The sequence below is a fragment of the Patagioenas fasciata genome, chromosome 13 (assembly GCF_037038585.1).
Source record: "Patagioenas fasciata isolate bPatFas1 chromosome 13, bPatFas1.hap1, whole genome shotgun sequence".
In the NCBI taxonomy this organism is placed as follows: Eukaryota; Metazoa; Chordata; class Aves; order Columbiformes; family Columbidae; genus Patagioenas; species Patagioenas fasciata.
In genome coordinates, this window is record NC_092532.1 from 13,366,087 (window position 1) to 13,380,033 (window position 13,947).

Genomic DNA, 13,947 nt, shown 5'->3' on the forward strand with positions numbered 1-13,947 from the left:
GAATACAGTGTGACCAGACTGTTCAAATCCCCCTGTGTCTGGATCTCCCCTCCAGAGCAGAGGTTACCTGGCACTATCCGACCTATGGGCAGAACAAACTACAGAATCAGGAACTGTGCAGGTGCAGAAAAGAAGGCGGACTCAGCTGAAACACAACAGGCCAGCACAATGTGAAAGTTAAATATATTTTCTTACTGACCCTGTGGAGATTTCCCAGTACAGCTGTATTGTTTTCAGACTCTTCCACCTTCATGAAGGAAACTTATGCTAAAATCCCCTTTCAATATCTTGGAAAAGGAGATTTCACTTATACTGAATAAATGTGAAAATGGGGAAAGAAAATAACGCTCCCTGCCCCTGAAAACACCATGAGCTCACTGATCCCTATCCAGATTTTCTGCTATTATCCCCCTTCCCGAGTTATAGTTGTGGAGACTGAGGACCCGTGTTTCTGATGTGATGAGCCTTGGGAGCACACCTGGCCTCTGTGAAATGTAATTTCATCACAAAGCAGTTTGATTCCTTACCACCGCACTGCAGGATGCCATCTCCTTCACTCGTAGCATCACTTCTTGGCTAAATGTTGTTGGCCAAAATACTTGTGACACTAGTCCTCTGCTGCAGGCTTCCTGCGCCGTCAGCTTTCTCCCACAGAAGAGCATTTCATTTGCCTGTGAAACCAAAAGAGTATTTGTGATCTTGGGTTATAATTCCCTTAAAACGTATTCCATACTTGCCTGTTATTTTTAAGATTAAATTTACAAATGGCATCCTCTATCTTTCCATACCGCAAAATACTTAAAAAAAGGAGTTTTGGTAGCTATTTAAGGATCGTGCAGGTGGCCAGAGCACAGCATGGGTTTCATTTAAGGGAAGTGTGCTGGCATGCGTGATGAATCTGTATCGCTGATTTTACCAGAGTAACTGTCAGTGAGACAGTGACACTGCGTCAAGAGTCATGGAACTTAGTATGAATTATTTTGTGGGGCAAGCTCTGCTTTGTTATACTGGTAAAAACTAAGTAACCTTACTGGAATCATTATGGATTGTCTTTAGAGATAGGAGAGCAGTATCTTGCTCTGTTACTGCACAATCCTAACACAATATAGACAAGTGCTCTGCAACATTATTCTACTAATGCATTTCTTCACTTTCCTACCATGTTCTTGACAGTCTTTGCTTCTTCAATCTGTGTTCAACCTTTTCTGTACACAGCATGTGTAATATATTGAATTCTGAGGTCATTTTGTGATAAGAAATTGGTAGGGATTACACGAACTTCCCACAGATTTCATTTCCATTCATGACGATCAAGAGAAACAGTTGTTTTCTGTTTTACTTTTTAAAGGGAGAAGGAAGAGCATGAATTTAAGAAAGGTTCTTCGGCAATTTGAGGTGGAAAACCTTACCAGTGCAACACCCAGAATTTGTGGGAATGTATATGACGAGCAGCCAGCCGGAGTGAGTCGGATTGTTGCGTATGGTGTCTGAAACCATGCCTTCTCACTTGCCCAAACGATATCGCACAGGGGTAAAATAGAAGCTCCTAACCCAAGAGCAGGGCCGTTGATAGCAACCACAATTGGCTTCTTAAATTGAATAAAAGCTTTTACAAAATCCCTAAAATAAAAAAATAAAAGAAAGATCTTGAATACAGAAGTTACACTTAGATAAATACCCAAGCTTAAAGTACTTAATCTGAAAACAAATCAGAACCACAGATGAACAAAACAAAATGCCATGGCCCAGTTTTATGAGGTCAGAATTGCAAGATACTTTCTAAAAGTTTGCACATGGAAAATTTTACTTATATTTAGTTATTTAAGCTTTCTGAGGACCTGGGATATTAAATAGTTTTGTATATGTTGTATACGAACTGACTCTTGTACTTTTTGCAAATGGTTTGCTTGGGTTTAGTTTTACTTCTGGACCAGTAACTCATGAGTTACACACAGCTCATCTCAGTTTGTTCCACAATGGATTCTGATGATCTGGTTTGGCTAAACTGATGGACATATTGTAGTGTGAAAGACAGGAAACTCCCAGGTGGATTGGGGAATATTTAATTATTTCAAAAGTTCTCTTAAGATCCTACGCAAAGGTTGCTGCAAGTCCCATCAATGGACTGGGAGACAGGGAATGTTTATGCCACACCAGTGGAGAGAACAAGACTCACAAAGGGGAGTCAGAGAGAGAAATGTTTGAACAGGGAAAGAATTTGGTGAGTGATCTGTTGGATCTTCATGGCAAATGTCTTCGGCAAAGACATAACAAAGTAGATGCCCCTGCCTGCCTACAAATGTGAAGCGATGGGAAATAAAGGGGAAGTAAATGTGATCGGATTCATCTGGATGAATGAACAAGAACATGTTAAATTCTGTGTAACGAGGAGGTATTTTAAATGTTACCTACCAGCAACTGCAGAAAGACATCTGTTGAATGGAACAGCCTGTACACCAATTAGGGAAAAGCATGAGTGTAATTGTGGGCAAATTACGGGCTCCAGCAGCTCAGTGCACAGCAGGTATATGGAGGCAAAAGAGATGCTCAATTACTTCAGAAAAGAGAAATTTATAAATCAAATTAAAAACAAAAGATGAGATTCTGTTCCTGCACTGGGTATTTATTAGATCCAGAGTGTATCTTTGCTGACAGATTTTAGGAAAGAACATTTTGTCAAACGTGCCCTTTGATGAGTTGCAACTTTCTCCCTGAGGTCAGGAAGACCCAGGCTTCTGTATCTGAGAACAGGAGCTGTGCCTTGCAGGTCAGAAGGACCATTTGGCAAAAATGGAAAATGTACCGAAGATAAGTATTTTATTGGGCTGAAGTGCAGGGGCATTGGCTATATTTTAAATGAAAACGAAGAGTTTGAGGTGACCCAGTATTAAATGTTCAAGGAATGAGGTCTGTTTTTCAGGCCATCTAGTAAGAGTGGATTTTTGACCATGGGAAAATAGTGACTTGTGGGAATTGATGCAGCTCTGTTCGCACAGTGAGTAATAAAACACAAGATCGGAGGCAAGACAAAGAGGGTGAAATAAGGAACGCCCTATTTGTCTGTTCAAGACCATTTCTTTCTAGAGGATTAGCATGGTTAAGGAGAGTTGTGGTTCATTTTTGTTTGCAGAAGAAATGCCGTTCCCTTATCTCGTTATTTCTTCTGTTGTTTACGGTTGAGTAATGACTGTGGATCACTGCACCTGATTAATTCCAGAGTTTTGAGAAACTTAGTAGTTAAGCCAGTAAGCCTTCCAAGATGGGAAGAGGGATGTGACGAATGATAGGGAAAATAAAAAACTATGGCTAAGTGGTGGCAGCAGGTCTGGGGATCATGTGGAGGCAGAAGAAAAGAGTGTTGTGGAGAAAAGCAGGAGGCATGTGGTGATAAATGGGACTGGAGTGAATATGGAAAAGCAATTAGGGATGTGGAGAGAAAATGGTTGGATGATGGGGAGGAAAAACAACGCAGAACACAGTAATGGAGGGGAAGGGCTGAAGGAAATGTGGAATCTCCATATGAGTGAGCAAGGAAGGGAGGAGATGGGGAGAGATGAGAACAGGACATTGAGAAGACACAATGAGCCTCTGCCATAAGGAAAGGATGGTACAATGGATGGGTATGGAACATGACACCTATGGAATGGAGTGGAAGGCTGAAATATTGGGAGATTATGAGGGTAACAAATGCTTGCATTTGGTCTACAGAAGTTGCAGTGTCCAGCACTCCACTTATCCGTGTTCCCTGTTTGGAACATCTTTTGTTTCAGCGAGTTGTCTTTGTACCCAGAATCCGGGTGTTTCCATGTCTCCGAACCGTAAGTTCACGCATGTAGTTTCTGGGGTAGAAGATCCTTGTTTCAATTCAAGGCAGTCTTTGAAAAGGACTTAGAATTGTAACTGTTGTTCCACAGCAGAGCCAGAAGCTCAAAGACAGGAAAAATGTCACATGCAGAAGAATTTTGGGTTTGCAAGAGGATATCTGAGAAGCTGACCATCGAGTACACTTTGGGATGCTCAGATACCTCGGCATCATTGCAGAGGTCTTGCTGCAGGTCAGGGCTCTTAAGTACATCAAAGGGTATAAAGAAGTTAAGCAAGTCGTCCTTTGCTTTCTTCTGAGCACGCCCAGAATTTTATGTATTGGGTCACGTAACTATGCCCAACTGATGATGTGACAAGGGAGCCTGGTGCCGGGAATGCCAGTGCCTTCCAGTGAGTCGTCCGATTGCAGGGCTCTGTAGGCCACAGCTGCAGGGCAGTCTGTCTGTCTGTCTACCCCTGACCTGCTCTGATAGCACAATGCCGGACACACGGCAGATGACGGCAGCTCAGGTGATGGATCTGTGGTCAGCACGCGAGGAAGCTGCGGTGCCGCGTGTCTCTGAGCTGCAAGCCCCAACGGACAAGCGCCAAAGGAATAAATCATTCACGTGAGATGAGATTCGGTGGGTATTTCACCTTCAGTTTTAACTTGTGATCAGTATAGGAGATGCACACTATATAAAGTGGAAACACGGTAATCAAGATAGTAATTTCATTTTGATACAAGTCTAACTCGATGCAAAGCAGTGGAGGCAGAAATCCTTTCATGTGTTTTAGGACATCCTACCACGCAAAAAGAGAAGGGTACATTTTTTTCTGCTCTTATTACAGTATATTTTCCATGGGTTGAGTCCTTTGTTCGCAGAAAGCACAGAGAGTGCTAAATGGAAAATGTAGTGTATTGTTTCAAGAAGTGTAATAAAAATCTGTTTCCAGTGGGCCTGAAACCGACAGTCTTGACAAGGAGCAGTACATTGTACCAGTCTTTCAAGAGTGTTCTCTGAGTCCAGGGATGGAAAAACTGAGTATCACGGTCTGGCTTATACTCAGATGTTGAATTGATAAGTATGCTTGTGTATTAGATGTATGTAGATAAATGTATACATATATAACAATACCTATTTACACAATCTATACATGAATCATATTAAATTTGTAGCTTCTAATGGAGTGTGAGTGTGCCTGTGTTTTCAAACAAGAATAGTGATTTTCTTCCCTCGCGTTGTTTATAGTTCCACATTATTAAAGATCCCTCGTGTTTAAAAAAAAAAGTATAAAATAGGATGTGTCCTTCAATGGGTTTTTCTTTTTAATTTATCACTACATGATATTCAAGCATAGCCAACATCTTAAAAACAGGTCATAAATTACTATTGTTAAGAAGTACATTTTAAATTCTTTCAAAATAATTACTACTTTGAGAATTTCAAAAGTATCAAACTGAGAATCCAAACTGATCTGCAGTAGTTGTAACCAAGATAATTGGTGGTTAATACGTCATGTAACAAATAAGCCTGATCTTCTGTTATACCAACATATCCGAAATACAGATTCGTTGTAAAACAAATCCTTTAATATTCCTTCATAGAATTGTTGCATAAAGCTTTGAAGCTCTCAGAAGAATAATATTTATTTGTAGGGAGTGGGGGGAAAAAAAGGGGCCAAACCCTCTCCTGGTGCACACTGGTGAAATACCATTGGTTTAGTGGAGTAATGGTGATTTCTACTGGAAGATCTGCCAAATATGTATGAAGTGTAACTTGTGGAGAATGGAAATATTTGGTGATGTATTGTGCAGATTGATTCATAGACTGCATGTCATAAACCCTGGATTTCTATTAAGGTAATGCGATATACATAAGGAAAGTCACATTTTAGTTATGAAAATAAAACTATTTTACATATATATTAAATAATTCAAGTTTAAGAAAAAGAATGGAGACCCTTCTAATAAGGTTCTGAAATACAGTGGCAGATTGCAGTTCCAACAGAGTATGAGTAAACCATGGATTCCCATTTGTACTGAAAATCATTAAAATGACGAACATTAAAACCAAGTAAAATATCTGCCTTTCAGGAACCACTTCAGAACATGAACCAACAGCCAATTTGGAAAAACAACAAAGTTGTATTTGAATTTGGAGGAATGATTTAAAATATTAAATACAGAAAAGTGGAATAAAATAATCCCTAAGGATATTAGCACTGGAATAAAGGTGCTTTCTTTTCTCATATGGAAAGGTCCAAGGTTCTTCTTACTAAACAAATTTGTAGGACTATAATTAGAATGCAATCAACATTTACATATACAACATGTTTGGACCTGATAAATATCTTTATAATCACACACTGCATTTCATAATTTAGAGATCATAGGTAAGCTTGGGTCACCTTATAGCTTCTGCAATCCTAGTGCTTTCCTTTCTTCTGTCATTGGATAACCTGCCAATTAAATATGAGTAATCTAGGCCACTACAGAATACACTTCCCACTGCGCTGAGAAGTAAGAGTTTACTGTCATCAGCTGATGCATTGCACAATGCTCTCCGAACTTCCTTCATGATCTGTGGATAAAGAAAAGTAAACAATTCGACATGCATGCCGTTGCAATATCATTGCCCTACTTTTACAAACCTTATTGATTTTGAGAGACTTAAATTTTTGGCACTATTAATACTTACAGCAATGATAAATATTTATATAATTTTAATATACTTAGAATGAAAACACTGAGAGTTTACAAAGTATTTTGTATTTGGAAGTGCTTTGTAGATGCTTATTCAAAGAGTTTTTAGAACTTGGCTGTTCTTTGCTTATTCTGTGGGAAATTCTAGCTAGCTTAAGCTATTTGATTGCAATTTAATAATTCCAAATATCACTTTTTAATTTTCATAGTGTATATTCTGTGTACATCACTGTGTCCTCTGCAACAAAGTTATCACAACAATAGCCTATTCACCTCAACAGGTTGTAACCCAAATCTGTAAAACCCTCTTTTCAGTTCTTCAACTATTTTGGTTTCTATGACTTGAACCAGAGCAAGGCAGGACAAGAAGACATCGTATACATCAACATGACAAATCTATTATTCATTTTTCAGTGGTCAGTGATGCTGTTAAAGTCTACAGAAATTAAAGCAAAAAAAGCCACTTGAGAGACATTTTTATACTCTGATTTACAACTGGATCAAGATATTAATTGCACCATAAATCAAACTTAATCAAAATCTGTACAGAACTCAGCTGCTGATATTGTAAGAAAATGGCCTTTCATCTGAGCAGAACTGGTTTTCTAATGATTTTTAAAAGGAAAGATTATTTCATAAACTTCTGATGGGCAACTGATTTGGTCACAATTCAGTGTAGCTGTGAGCTGGAAGTGATTTTGGCCATCTGAGATTCTTCTATTTAGCGATTTGCTGCTCCTGAAGTCAGGCCATGATTTCATCTAGTGGGACACTTTCTGTGCTTAAACATACTCGTGTGTCCAAGTACTTCACATACACAGGGTCTTGTTGAGTCCAGTTTTTCTCTTTTGCACTGGAAGATTTGCTGTTAGTGTAAACTTAGCTATAAGACAGGAAAATACGGTCGGGGGATTAAACATGGTTTCCACGTGACACACACACAAAAGATTTTAAGCTTGGGGTTACTTTTGTTCACTGCTTTCCAAAAATTCTGTACATCTCTGAAGTCCCTTATTTAAGAACTGTCCCTGAACAGAGAGTTTTGTTTATACCATTCTAGGCAGCGTTTTATTAGAAATCCTGAGGCTTCTGAGCCCAAGCTTGAACTCGTATATTCAAACCACACCGTGCGGTGGTACCTGTGTAAAAATGATTATTCCTGAGACCGGGCCAGGAGAAGCAGGTGGTGAACTTTGGGATGCTTCATTTTTACACGTGCACTTCAAAACGCCTGTAATACCGAGGATGTGACAGTGGGTGGAAGTGGAGTAATTAAGAGCTGCAGAATTTGGAGGCATATTTGAAATTCTTGTGCAGGTACAAAAATGTCATTGGTGATTTTACAAGAACTGTTTATTCGCAGAGTCTCAGGGGCCGTCTCAGCCCTCAGCTGCTAAAAACATAGCAAACCCATGCACTTTGTAAAGGGGGAAGAAGGGAAAAAGCCGCCTAAAACCTCTGTTCAAAGTTAAAAAAGAAACTTTAAGAAGGTGGTAGATGTTAAAAGAAAAAAAAAATACATATTTTGATTTTCCTAGTTCCATGTGAATGCCAGATTGTGGTATTAGTTTACTTCAAGTGTTCTCAAAATCTGCTCTTTCTTAGGGAGGATGTATAAGTAATATCAGAGAACACCAGTCAAACATTATTGTATACAATGAGGAGCATTGCTTTAAATATGGTGCCACGATAGAATGCTCCATTCAGCAGGTTTCCTCACTGTTCTCCTTCCTCCAGTGCTATTTGTGTATGTATCAGCTCTTGGATGTCACCACTGCTGTCCTTCAAACGCATCATTACCCTTACAAAACTGTCTCTCTTTTATCTTGCCCCTCATTGATGTGGAAGGCTAAAGCCATCTAAAAATATACTGAATTTTTGAGCAGCGATTATACTACTTGTAGGAAAAACCAATATGGTGCTATCACTGTTTTTTCAATGTTTTGGAGAAGGTGATATTAAAAGTCCATTATTAGGAATTGGCTTCTCTGATATAGTTGAAAATGGGAAGGCTTTGACAGCATCTTGGATAGTATTCTTGAGCAAGAGTGGAAACCGAGTTCCACCGCTCCACTAGTTTCTAGGAAAACCATATCAGAAGCCAGGAAACCATAATGTATCAGTGTTTTCAGGCTCCAAAAAGTACTTTTTAAAAAAAAGATCTGTAAGTTCGTCATTAGCTTTACCATCAAAAGGTGCTCCGAGGCTCACTGGAATACACCAGTGCCAGCCAAGTCCATTCTAACTCACTCGTTTCGTGCACGATGCCTTGGCTGGTGCTGTCCCACAGTCACCTTGTCACTGGGGTTTCCTCACCGATCATCTGCATGTGAGGATTTCTCTGCAGATGTTTATAGGGTTATAGGAAAGCTACTAACAATAAAATAAAGACAAGAAGATGACTTGTCTGTGGGGTTGCAGAACTGCATATTAAACTGCAGTATTGCAAACAACATCATCTTAGGTCAAGACTGCTGTCTTGTTTTGAGCACCAGTTTCCATTTAATGGAAATAGAGGGATACTACATGTCTTTATTTACATTTCTTTGTCAGATTCCATATTCTTTTTTCCTCTTTTGTAGTCCTTAAGCCTTCTCTCATCTTGGCAAAACTATGGCATTTGTCCATTTTACTTTCTCTAGTGGACCAGACCTAATGTTACTATTTGCAGAACTTCATAGCAGTATTCTCCAGTTCCATGCTTTTTTAAATTAGCTTTTTCAAATTAGCTTTTTCGTGGTCTTCCAGGTAACTTTCAATTGTGGGGACAGTATTCTTATTCTAATGCATTGGACTAACATTTCTGAGGAAGTATTTACAAAACGGTATGGGCCAGTATGATAATCTATCAGATTATAAATTTAGACCAGGCCTAAAGCTTCACTTACTGTTTTATTGGAAGCCAAATATATAATAAAATTATCACTTTTTTCAAAAGTTGCTTATTGTTTTTAATCCTGTCAAGAAAATAAGCTGGTTATTTCTTTAACAGGACACCTTATATATCAAAATAAACATAAAATGTTTTAAAAGTTCATTAAACTTCTTAAGAGCTTATTTGAATGCCTTTCACTGGACACAGGAAATTTTAAAAGGCATTTGGTGCTCTTTGCTTTTTAACATTGCTTACATTCTGGGGAAATCAGAGAGCTGGAAATTTATCACCATCATTACACAAAGTATATTGAACAGAAGTCTCTTGTTCATATAAACAGACGTACTAGTTTAGAAGGTGAACTTCTCTGAATCTCTAAGGATTCACTGTTGATATTCTTAAAGGTAAATATTCTGTAAATATTACAGTAAACCAAACTTTAAAGACCTTCAGTTGTTCTTAGAACCTCTTCCACTATTTCACCACTTTACACAACTACACTTTGTGTTCCTTACCGACTCTTTGTGCAAACAGATTCGGAGTCCTTTCTGTTTGATAAATAAAGGACTTAGGAACCTATAAGGTGCTTTCAGGCAGAAGTCCTGGCCAAAACTCACCATTTCTTTGTATGAGAGCAAAAGTACAGATAACAGTAAACTTGTACCTGCCTCTTTTTTTTTTTTTCCTTTTTTTTTTTTTTAAAGTCAGGAAGGGTTGTAATTATGGAAAAGGGAAGGCAAACCAGTGCTGCAAAATGCAGCTGGGAGAACTTCAAACACTCTAATTCTCATGGCTAGAAATCTGAAACTCAGTTCTTTTGTATGAGAAGTGTACCTGAGGTAGTTCTATCTTCAATGGAAACATTAGCTGTTTAGGGTATGTTTTGCTTTTAATTCAGGAGAATATTCATTCCCAGCTTTATTAACAGTCTAAAGTAAAAACAGCAGATGGATCCATTTCATCTTAAGTTTGACACAGCATTTGGATCCTTGAGAAGTGCTGAGTTAAAATCGCAATATCATCATTGGAGAACCAACTTCAGAAGCAGCAAAAGACCCATGAGACAAAATGCCCTAATGGAATTTCTAATGCTGAAATATTTTACATATCTATTTTAGAAATGAATTTTAAAGTACCAAGCCTAAGCCACTGAAATAAAAACAAGCTGTGCTGTTTCATGACACTGGCTTGGAAGTTTTATAAGGCCTTGTAAAACATAAGAAAGAATTTCTATAGTGCCCTGAACATTTTTGTAGAAAAAACTCCATAGCTAGAGTGGCACTGAGCCAACTTCAATCAGTGCAAATGCTGCTGGAAGGAGCATCGGTGCATTTCATGCTAAAATCACCTGCACACACCCACAGGTGTGATGTGGTTCCCCAAACCATATGATGATGATTCATGGATTCATGTAGACTTCCCTTTTTTTTTTTTTGGTTCTTTGTTAAGTTCTTTGTCATTTTAATTAAATCAGCATAAATAGCAGAGGCCAGTGGTTGAACAAAACTATTAAATTTCATCTGAAGATAAAGCACAAAGGGAAGCAGGGCTGGTTGTTCAGGAGTGAGAGTGATTTTATACAAGTTTAATTTTATAATGACTGTGGGCAGTGCACACCTTTTCTTTTTTTCCTAACATAGAAGGCCGAGAATAACCAGACCACTATTTTAACCACACCAAGTAGACCTGCTCTGAGTTAATTAATCATTTACTATTTTGAAAACATAATTTACTGAATGTCTAATAAACCTTGAAGTTAGCGTTTCTTTTGACAAAATGAAACACACTTTCTTCATTTTGTAGGAATTTTGTGTTTGTACTTTCTATTTTCACTGGTAATAAAAAGCATCAGAACTGTAAATGTTGTAAACGTCCCTAAAACACTCTGTCAGCTTGTCTCACCTAGGGCTATGGGTGACAAACTGCGGGGACAAGGCAATCAACATACTCCTCCTTTCAGCGCTTTGGTTTTTTGCTGTAATTGCCAGCGAGGATGTGGAATTGCCAATACTGGAGGTGCTGGGTTTGGTGGTGGGAATGGTCCCGGCCAACACAAAGAAGCTGTTTGGTGTTCGCCAGCAAGTGCCTACAGAGGGTGAGGGCTTTCAATTGCTCTCAGCCTGGACGAGTTTTAAACAGACAATCTCAATGTGGAGAACTCATTACCTTGATTAATTCCTGGTCAGTAAGGTATTTTTCAAAACTGTATTTAATGGTTTTCGAGTGAGCTTTAATAAAGGTTCTAGAAATAATCTATGCCAGTGATGCAAGAAGAGGACTATTATATACTTATCATCTCTTCTTACACAGGGGTGGGCTCCCGGCATATTGAAAATTTTCAAAGAATGGAACGGATTGGTTTGGCAGATCTGAAGAGCCTGAATTAATTCACTAGTTAGAGCATTTGAACACTGACGTGGAACAGCACAGCCAGCAATGGAAAGGTACGTCTGTTCAGCCTGAACATTGTATGGCCTTGATTTCCTACTTTTTCAGCCCCTTGAGCTCTTCGTTTAAATTACCTGCAGTGTCAGTTGGTGGTGATTAATACATGGATGGAATAATGGATTTCATAGAATCATAGAATGGTTTGGGTTGGAAGGGACCTTCGAGATCAGCTGGTTCCACCTCCCTGCCCTGTCAGGGACACTTTCCACTGGACCAGGTTGCTCAGAGCCCTGTCCAGCCTGGCCTGGAACACTCCAGGGATGGGGAATCCACAGCTTCCCTGGGCAGCCTGTGCCAGGGCCTCATCACCCTTGTGGGGAAGAATTTCTTCCTTATGTCTAATCTAAATCTACTCTCAGTTAAAAGCTGTTACCCCTTGTCCTATCACTACATGCCCTTGTAAAAAGTCCCTCTCCAGCTTTCCTGTAGGTCCCTTTTAGATATTAGGAGGCTGCTATAAGGTCTCCCTGGAGCCTTCTCTTCTTTAGGCTGAATGACCCCAACTCTCAACCTGTCCTCATAGCAGATGTGCTCCAGCCCTCTGATTATTTTTGTGGTGTCCTCTGGACTCGCACCAACAGGTCCATGTCTGTGTTATGCTGGAGACCCCAGAGGTGGATTCAGCACTGCAGGTGGAGTCTCACCAGAGCACAGGAGAGGGGCAAAATCACTCTCCTTGACCTGCTGGCTCTGCTCTCCAGGATGCGCACCCTGGTGCCCGCAGGTACTGATGCCCCTTTTGTTCTGACACGGGGCAGGTACCGCTGGGCATCACCATCCCCTGTGCTGGGATCACAGGGAGGGGAAGGAAAAGGTGCTCAGCCCTCTAGTGACCCATATATGTACAATATATATATACCATATATGTACACAGGTGCAGTACAAGCTACAAGTCCAAGTCAGACCTGAAGTGCATAATGTTTGGAACAAGGGAATTCATTAATATCATTTATATGTTGTACGACTTTATGTAATTCAGCTGAGAATAGAGGCCCTAATTGGTTCAGATTTCATAAATAAAGACTCGTGAAGTGATTCAGAGAAAAAGCAATTAGGGATCAAGATATAATTTTAAAATTACTGTCTCAGGATATAGCCTGAAATTCTCCGTATGCAACAACTGCAGTACTATTTAAATTAGTAAAGTGAAAAGAGACCAGATTTCTCCTAAGGACAGTAAATATCAGTAACCTGAACATGTGAAAAACTGCTTCACACAACTCCAGGCTGGAAACACTGGCTCTGCCATTCCTTTACTTCTAATTTTTGGTTTCAGACATGTAAGCTAAAAATTAATTTCCTTTACATTCTCTTTGATAGGAATCCCAAGCATGAAAAAAATATATCTGAACTCCATATTTCTTTTCTAAGATAATCAATTAGGAAAAAAAATACATAAAATCCATTTCAAGTGCAACGTTTCCAAGATAACACACACATCAGGATGGCTTTTCTGGCTTTTACGGCCACGTGCTTACCTCTGGGGTCAGTGCATTGTTATCTGAAGTCTGACTCGACAGCAAAATATGTGTGAAACCGTCTTCTTTCCGGACTACAATGTCCCTGAACCGGCAGTTACTTTCGTTTTGACGCACGCTGTATCTTAATCTCTTATCGAAGACATAATCTTTCTCCCCATCTAGTTTTCTTTTCACAGTGCTGTGTAGATTCAGGTTTCCATTGGCCAGCGAAGAACCTTTCAGATGGAAAGAATCAAAGCAGAATTATGTCTGTACCTTCAAAGAAATGGAGTGATACTTTCTATTTGCTTAAACATAGCTTGGTATTTGCAATAGCCTCCACGTGATAAATTTGATAAATCAAAAATATGCCTGGCTAGTCAAATGTGGCCTCAAGCCATTGTTATTATTCTATATTCCAACATGCAGTACTTCTTGGAAGGTACCCAGCATGAGGAGAAAAAAGGGAACCATGACAGGAAAGATATCGTTCCTCCCGAAACAAATAAGAGAAATAGTACGTCAGTTTAAAAAGAGAGATTATTCTGACACTGTATGAACTGTCAACTATATTACTTTGCTTATGTTTGCAGTTCCTCGGTAATAGGCAATAGGTGAATACTGGTAACAATAGTGAGCTGCAATGTTGAAAA

The 13,947-nt window shown here is 39.2% G+C and overlaps 1 protein-coding gene across 2 annotated transcripts in view; it reads right to left on the bottom strand.

Moving 5' to 3' along the window:
• CDYL2 (chromodomain Y like 2) overlaps positions 1–13,947 on the bottom strand; it is a 58,194-nt gene that overhangs the window by 6,226 nt on the left and 38,021 nt on the right. For both annotated transcript variants that reach the window (XM_071814185.1, XM_065848332.2), the window contains exons 4-7: positions 13,313–13,530; positions 6,217–6,389; positions 1,410–1,620; positions 528–671 (exon numbers count right to left, since the gene is read on the bottom strand). In XM_071814185.1, coding sequence (XP_071670286.1) covers positions 528–671; positions 1,410–1,620; positions 6,217–6,389; positions 13,313–13,530 — 746 coding nt within the window. The remainder of the gene's footprint in view (positions 1–527; positions 672–1,409; positions 1,621–6,216; positions 6,390–13,312; positions 13,531–13,947) is intronic.